The sequence below is a fragment of the Beta vulgaris genome, chromosome 1, assembly GCF_026745355.1.
Source record: "Beta vulgaris subsp. vulgaris cultivar EL10 chromosome 1, EL10.2, whole genome shotgun sequence".
NCBI lineage: Eukaryota > Viridiplantae > Streptophyta > Magnoliopsida > Caryophyllales > Amaranthaceae > Beta > Beta vulgaris.
Window position 1 is genome coordinate 30105993 of NC_079202.1, and position 8975 is coordinate 30114967.

Below are 8975 nucleotides of genomic sequence, written 5' to 3' on the forward strand. Positions count from 1 at the left end.
ACACTTAGCCAATCAAAATGAGAAAAACTAAGCCATTTCGAGCCTTTTTTGGGTTTCATGTTCCTATAATCATACCTCTATGTCTATTTCAAGTTCTAATTGCTCATGCAAGTCGTAGAATACTCATTTAAACTTTCTACTACTTAGTTGTATGATTTCAAGCAAGTTTAAGACACTTAGCCAATCAAAATGAGAAAAACTAAGCCATTTCGAGCCTTTTTTGGGTTTCATGTTCCTATAATCATACCTCTATGTCTATTTCAAGTTCTAATTGCTCATGCAAGTCGTCGAATACTCATTTAAACTTTCTACTACTTGGTTGTATGATTTCAAGCAAGTTTAAGACACTTAGCCAATCAAAATGAGAAAAACTAAGTCATTTAGAGCCTTTTTGGGTTTCATGTTCCTATAATCCTACCTCTATGTTTATTTCAAGTTCTAATTGCTCAAGTAAGTCCTAGAATACTCATTTAAACTTTCTACTACTTGGTTGTATGATTTCAAGCAAGTTTAAGACACTTAGCCAATCAAAATGAGAAAAACTACGCCATTTCGAGCCATCACGCTCAGGCTGAGGCTCACGCCCCTCTCTGCCACTACCCCCCATCACGAGGACCACCTCCCGATCCGGTACCTGATGACATCTGCAAAAGCTTGAAAGTAGTCACATATTATAATCAATAAAATATGAAATTAATCATAAACAAATTATAAAACCGTAGTACAAAAACTTGAAAATCACGTAATTAATCAATTTGGAAAAAGCTTCAAATTAAAAACATATTAAATGACTAAAACACATATAATAAAAATAAATAATATTTCTTACACATAGAGGTCTGCACTAGCGATAAAATGACAAACATATTGTCTTACAACAAAAGCAAACTACATAAGGTAACAAAATACACTAAACGTCATCAAACAAATCATCCTCGTCATCATCATCGTCAGTCAAATCACCAGTCTCGTTGCTGTTTTCATAATCACTTGGTTCTCCTTGTTCATTCGGCGCCCTAAATTTCATGATCTCATCATTATTGTTGTCGTCACCAGCATCATAATCTGGTATCTCATCCGGAGCACAAAGAACTGCAGCGGTATCAACTCTTTCCTCCTGGAGAACATCCAAATCAACCGGGGCATCAACTTCGGACCTTGCCTTCGTTTTAAACATAGCCCACCATTGCACTTTATCCCTCCTAAGACTGGGATACGGCGCGTAGTAACTTGGCTAACTTGGTACGACAATACAAACGGATCATATTTTGGGTATTTCTTGGTGTGATTGACTTCCACAAGTTTGTACTGTTCATGAATGTTCATACCCTTGTCCGAGTCCATCCAATTGCACTTGAACCAAATTGTCTTATAAACAGCCAAATTACCATGGTACACCAGTTCAATAGCCTCCTCCAAAATGCCAAAGTAATCAGCTCTATCAGCAGCTTGTACACATACACCATAGTTCATAGTTGACTTATTCTTGCCATATTCCTGTGTATGAAAGTTATATCCATTCACAAAGAACTGATTCCACGTTCTCACTTGTCTGGAAGGACCCATAGTAAGAACTTGAGTGACATCGTCACATGTCATGGCACCAAGGACCTGGTTTTAGGGAATAAGTTAGTTCATGAAGGAATCTCAATGGTTATAACAAATAATGTACGAATCTCACATTTGTCTTGAACCAACTAGGGAACTCGGCTTCGCATTTGCTCCATACATCATCCTTAGCAATGTTCGGTCTTGAATTGACAATATAATCCTCGAATCGCCTTGAGTAAGTAATGTCACACACGTTAGGCAAAGGACAAGTAGAATGTAACACAATGGGTCTACAACTTCTCACCAAATTACCTTTCATAATCACTTAAGATGCCACTGTTTGCAAGTACGTAAAGATGTGCTCGATCGTACTCCTTGTCTTGCAACCATCGCAAACGTCCATCTGTTCCCGGTCGACCGCAGTCTTCCCTGAACAACTCGGGGACACCAAGACCATGTGTGCTAGCGACATCAGGATTGACATTTCTTCCTAAGTCCCTTGATTTTGTGTCAACCCCGGGCTGAAAGTAGTTGGAGCAGAAGTTCGCTATCTCCTCAGTTACGTAGGCATTGCATATTGAACCTTCAACATGTGCTTTGTTTCCCACTTTACGTTTTAAGTGGTTAAGCAACCTGTCAGTAAGGTGATTATTAGCATTTTATGTATGAATTCAGTATTGTATGATACTTAAAACAAATTTAATTACCTTTCGAAAGGGTACATCCATTTATACTGGACGGGGCCACCAACTTTTGCTTCATAAGGCAAGTGAACCGGCAAGTGCTCCATTGAATTAAAAAATGATGGAGGAAGATTTTTTCCAACTTGCATAAGATCTCAGCGATGTTGTTCTCTAAGCGCTTCATCTCACTGACTTTGATTGTGGACGCACACAAGTCTCGAAAGAATTGACTTATTTCGGTTATCGCCTTCCAAACATGCAAAGGAAGCAATTCTTTTTGTAACAGCCCGCACTTCCGAGCTGCTAACTAATCACACTTAAGATACACAAAACACAATCAACACTTAACAAACCTCGAATTTGCATTTATTTACAGCGGAAACAAAACCTATAAAAACGATCCTGGATCTGTGGGTCAGGGGCCCACAATATCACAACTTGAAAATCAAATAACAGATTACGAATACTTTGAAACAAAACATCTAACTTTAACCTCAGCCCACCATTTCATAACATAAAACTCTTCTTCTTGATCAATAATCATATTCCACGACCTCGACATCAACCCTGCAAATCACTAACAATGAACCCTGCCCCCACCAGGACAGGTTCGAAGAACAAAATCAGAAAAACTGAGTACACACACTCTCCAACCAGAAATTCATTTTTAGTGGCTTAAAATATAGTTGTGCGGTTTATTACTCATCAAGTGGAACAATCCCAGACTTCAAAAATACTTAAAATCAAATAGTTAGAAATGTTTCTATCACGACTCCAGCAACCCTTAACTAGAAAGTCCAATAAAGAGTACTCATACATATACTACAGATAATAAGTTCCTTGCCATAAGGACAATGTTCAACAACAGTTGAAATACATAAGCTCATCCAAAAACCTCATTTTGGTGGCTTAAGACCATTCGTATACAATTCATGCTAGAATTCAGTATGCTTCACAAGTAAGGTACTTGTTTAAAAATTTCAGGATTACTATCCTTGCACAATCGTATTAAAGTAAGAATTTTTATCATGAAGATCACCACTTAGATCATTCAAAAACCCTTTGGGTCGATAGCATTTAATTTCATTGGGTAAAGCGAACACGAATAGAGGGGGCTCCTTACACAAGGAGCCGACTGTCTCTAAGCTAATGGAGGTCGTCACCCCACCGTTTAAATATTTATGCTTGCAAGCCTTAACCAGGACATGTCCCATTTTTATTATCTGCTGGACTTCACCCACCCAGCGAGGGTTCGAAGGAGATCACCCATCCTCCAAGGGTTGTTGTTCATACCGTACCTTATTTGGTATCGGCCTTTACCCACTTGTATCCATAGTTTATTTACATAAATAGTTTAAATGCACATTTATCAATACCACACGTGTTTCAAAGAACACATATTTATCCATGAAGAGGAAAAAGAAATCACAACTACTATGGTGTTGCTAATCATTGCAAGACTTAGATCTTCTTTTGAAATCTTTTGTTTTACGTCAACAATTTCACATATTAGTTACGTGTAAAGATATAAGGAAATAATCTTGTAAAAGTCGTATAGGCACTTAGTGTGCTCATTTAAACTTTACCAAAAGGGTTGAGTTAACTTAACATTTGGAACTTTTGTCAAAATAATTACAGCAAAAATACTGAACTTAAAATGAACATAATTCCTGCTCGGTACTTCGAATTAGGAATTTCCAAAACTTAACCCTAATAACTTTTGGATCATGACTACTAAAGGAACAATACCGCTCCATAACACATATTGAGCATCTCGCTCCATAAATGTTGTTTACTTTCCCCATAAAACAATCGCTAAATTATAATGCTTATTTTCCCAAAAACACAAACTTAATCTTTCAAAACTTATTATACTCTTGTTCTTAATTCGTATCGCATACTCAATTCCAAAGTGTATCAACGACTTAAACTCCGTCCTGTAAATTAATATAAAACAAAACAAAGTTGAAATGTAATTAACATATCCAAAATACCTGAACCTCAATAATCTTATAATAACACAAACTCGAATATCAAATAATCTCACTTACCTTAAATATTCCTTTCAAGGAAGCAATATACATAAAACGTATTCAAAATCAAATGTCTCTCCGCAGTCGAACCCGTAACATAATCAAAATGTAAAAAAAGACTCATAAGATAATTAACCATTATCGAGACCCAATTCTAAGCTCGTGCGATTAACCTGTAATATTTTACTTGTAGACTATAAGGTATCCTCTAACATGATTTGGCAATTCCCTTCATCATAATAGTTTCTCTTTGTACCTGGACTTCGTCTTTAACTTATAGCATCTAAACTATATCATTCCAAAATTCTCATGATATGAATTTTCCCCTTAAAGGTTTTCTTATTCCCAATACATGAACTTTCTTGCCAGAATATAACCTTATTACATTATCATAAATCACCCACAATTACTATGGCAAGTCAAAATATCTCACTCCATTCCAATACTCAACTCGTTGTCCTCATCCTTCTTAAATTTATAATTCACAACCATACGTCCCCATGTATTTGTAATGAAAGCTCATAGTAGCCTTAACACCATACGCTTAGTATTGTCATTATATAAATTTAATTACCATGCTCTCTATTATCTAGATTTATATTTTTCTTTCCCAATATCCATTTACATAATCGTACTTATCTTACTAGAAAATTATACCTTTAAACTTTCCTACTTAATCCAATTCCACATATGACCTTTCATAACTTAAATACTGTTACACTTCTCTATTTCATATTCTTTTAAACCACCACCCATATCTTGATCCTTTATTTCTCTAATATGACCTTCACATTTCAGATCTTACTCCTCAATATTTAATATTTTCGTCTCAAATACTTATTTTGGTTATAACATCTCTTGGACTCACAAAGCTATTGTAACCACTCTATTAACCCTTAGATTAATGTTGAACTTCCAAAATTCACTTCCAAATAATTAGATATCTAACTTGACTTTTATACATAACATTTTATACTCTTCCCACCTTCCCATTTCCTATTTTTACTTCTCCAATTAGAAAATAAGACTCCTAACTCTTTTGCACTCCTCATTGATACCCATAATAGAAGTTTTCCAAACTCAGTTATCACCTTCCCTCGACTTAGTCAACATAACTCAAATTTAGTGTCTGATACTTCCCAAAACCATCACTCCAGCCTTTTATATCGATATCACTATTAAAAACTCATTTATTTAACTCTATGTTACAACTTTGAGTGTTTCTCATTCCCTATATATATATACCTTCCAATATATACTTTTATAGTCGTCTGATCTTTAAGAACCATATAATTTTATATCGACAACTGACCCATTAATTGACGTTGGCACTCCAAAACTTACACAATCACCCAACTCCACTTTTCGAATAATAACTAACATTCTCAAACATAATTCTTCGATCTACTAATTTGTCCCACAACTACTTTGATATAACTTTCCAATATTACAAAACCCAAATTCCTCAAATAGTCCTTGTTGCTATCCTTCTATGACATAATGTAACCTTTTTAATCTGAACTTATTCTCCTTATAATAATAGTTCATACTATTCTAGTTCATAGTTTACTACATGTATATTTCCGTACTCAAATAATAGTCCTCCAAAACTTTATATAGCGTACTCGGAAATTACAACCACAACTCCAAACCCATATCTTCCAACCTCTAATGCATGTATTTCGAATTGGGTAATCAAACATCATAATTGATTTCTTAAAAATTCATACACGAAACTTGAATAAGAATTAATGTTACCAAGATGTGATACCGAGATTCTCAACAACTTACAGGTATTATGTTCTTATAAAGTTTATACATTTATAACCATATATAAACGAACTCTTTTCTGAAATCATAATTGAGCTTCATAACCTTATCCATTCCCCTAATATATAACTCACTGAACTCATAGAATCAAACTTATAACTACTGAAAATATAGTGAAACTCTCATTTAGAACCAAATGTAAATGCCTTATTCATATCACAAAACATGGTTCATCAAACAAATTTATACTATATAGTACACAAATCACATTTTTAATACAACGTAAGTTTAACTTATGAAAACATATCAAGATCAACTTATATAGTTTATATGATCAATAGAAATATCAATAATATATTTGAAAAGTGGAAGGACATGTGTGTACCTTTACACGATTCCCAATAATTCGACATTCTGGATAACCAACCATAGCTCAAACTTCATAAATTGTCTCCATATACATACTCCAACAACGACCTCAAAACAATAACAACAATCATTAACCATCCTCACAACAATTTAGATAAACAAATTGAATTACTCATACTTTCTAAGCTCTTCCATGAACTAACCACCACAACTCCTATATATACAACCCATTCTACTAATCCAACTCACAACATTAATTTCATCTCCAATTAACATCATTCTGATTTCAAAGAGTATTATCAAACGACATAATTTATAAAATCACTTTTTATAAACTTACTTAAGATGCTTACTTCATATTAGAAGCTTTAATCCAATAACAAAGATAAAATATTCAATCTTTAAGTTTAACAATTCTTATCATAATTGTATTTGCTAATCAATAACAAAATTGAGAACCAAGTTTATTTCTAAAATCAGAATATAAAATCCAATTGAACCACACTTGAATTGGAATAAAGGAGATGAGGGATTAAGAAAAATTAGCTTATACCTTCATATGCAAAGGAATACCAAAATAATGGCAGCAATAAGGCAAGCAAGCCAATCACGGCAGCAGCGCAACACAAAGTACAGCAGTAGTACTGAACTTGTGTAAGGCGTAACTCATAGATTCGAACTCCAAATTGAGCGATTTTTGTGCTCAAATTCATTAGCTCGAAGTGATCTACAACTTTGTTTCAGAAACAAAGAGCAAAATTGGATTGCATGTTATAGATAATTGAGGAAACAGATTGTCGGAATAAAACAGAGAGAGAGAGAAATGAAGATAGGAACACCAAACTTACAAAGACCATAACTCATAGCTCTGAACTCCAAATCAAGTGATTTTTGTGCCCAAATTCATTAGCTCGAAGTGATCTACAACTTTGATTCAGCAACAAAGAGCAAAATTGGATTGCATGTTGTAGATAATTGGGGCAACAGATTGTCGGAATAAAACAGAGGAGAGAGAAATGGAGGTAGCAACACCAAATTTGCAAAGACCATAACTCATAGCTCTGAACTCCAAATCAAGTGATTTTTGGGTCTGAGTTCAATAACTTTTCGAGATCTACAACTTTGATTCAATAAGTTTGGTCAAATTCCAACTCTAAAATGCAGAAATTGAGCATGCACAGTACGGGGTATAAAATTAGAGGAGAGAGAAAATTATTATTTGGGGTTTTATTTTGGTTTTAAGGTTTCTCCCAATTCTTAACCACTTGGGTCATCAAACTGAAATCTTGAAGAGAATAATTGGTCTATGGGAAAAATACACTTTGGCACTTGATTGTGAAGTTATGAAAAGGAGAGAGAGAGATGTTCTAGTATCTAGAGTAGGTAGCATGAGTGAGGAGACATAATTTGTAATTAAAAATGGGTTTCTCTTTATTTCAAAGCTTAAAATCCTTAACACAATGTCTCTATTATATAAAATCCATACTAACTCATTTGTGCTTGGAACTTACTTTAGACGATAAAAATAATTCTCAAAGTAATTTCTTTACTAATATGAACATAGCTAACTTTGACTAAAACGTGTCTGAAAATATCAGCTATTAAACTTATCAAATCTCATTTATAAAGTCGTTATTTAACCTGCTTAAAATATAGGCTATTACACTTTTAGACCAACCGACAACAGCCTCTCAATGAATACATGACAGTCATGGCTCTTCAATCCTTGCAATTTACTACAACTAAGATCCACGCATCTACTCAAGTTCGATGCAAAGCCATCTGGAAACTTCAAGTCACGTACCCACTCACAAAATACCTTTTTCTGAGCCTTGTCGAGTGTGTAAGGTGCTTTAGGCTTGGCCAAATTCCCCACACCATCATCAACAAGCTCCAGTTCCCGCGTTTGCAAACACGTGCCATATCCTTTCTTGCACTAAGGGTGTCTGAAGTTTGACCCTTCACATCCATCACAGTGTTAATGAGTTGGTCGAAAAAATTCTTCTCAACATGCATGACATCTAAGTTGTGACGGATAATCAAATCTTTCCAATATGGAAGCTCCCACAAAATATTCTGTTTCAACCAACCTTTTTTATCCTTCTTCAATCGGTTCAGCGCCTCGGGACCATCAGTTGCTTTAGGTAAGTCCTTCACGCACTGCCACAGTTCCTCTCCAGACATTATGTGAGGAGCTACGCCATTCTCAACCCTATTCTTACAAAAAGCAGTCTTATTCCTTCGAAATGGGTGGTCAGAATGAAGAAATTGTCGATGACAATCGAACCATGTCACTTTACCCCCATGTTCAAGCCAGAACCTTGCTTTTATCCATGCAATAAGGACATGCCTTCTTTCCAGCAGTAGACCATCCGGACAACATACCATACGCAGGAAAGTCACTAATTGTCCAAAGCAGCGATGCTCGAAGGTTGAAATTTTGCTTCCTTGAAACATCATAGGTCGTAGCCCCAATATGCCACAACTGCTTCAACTCTTCAACTAGAGGCTGCATAAACACATCCAATTTCCTTTGGGATTTTTAGGTCCCGGAACGAGCAAAGAAAGA

The 8975-nt window shown here is 35.2% G+C and overlaps 1 protein-coding gene across 1 annotated transcript; it reads right to left on the reverse strand.

Moving 5' to 3' along the window:
- Positions 1-788: 788 nt before the first annotated feature.
- On the reverse strand, positions 789-7692 carry LOC104906988 (uncharacterized). Its single transcript, XM_019252513.3, has 6 exons — positions 7255-7692; positions 6423-7139; positions 2259-2824; positions 1864-2184; positions 1682-1781; positions 789-1611 (listed from the first exon to the last, which is right to left on the reverse strand). Exons 3-6 carry the CDS (start codon positions 2381-2383, stop codon positions 1024-1026), a joined length of 1134 nt encoding a protein of 377 aa, XP_019108058.3. The 5' UTR covers positions 2384-2824; positions 6423-7139; positions 7255-7692; the 3' UTR covers positions 789-1023.
- Between the last annotated feature and the right edge of the window lie 1283 nt (positions 7693-8975).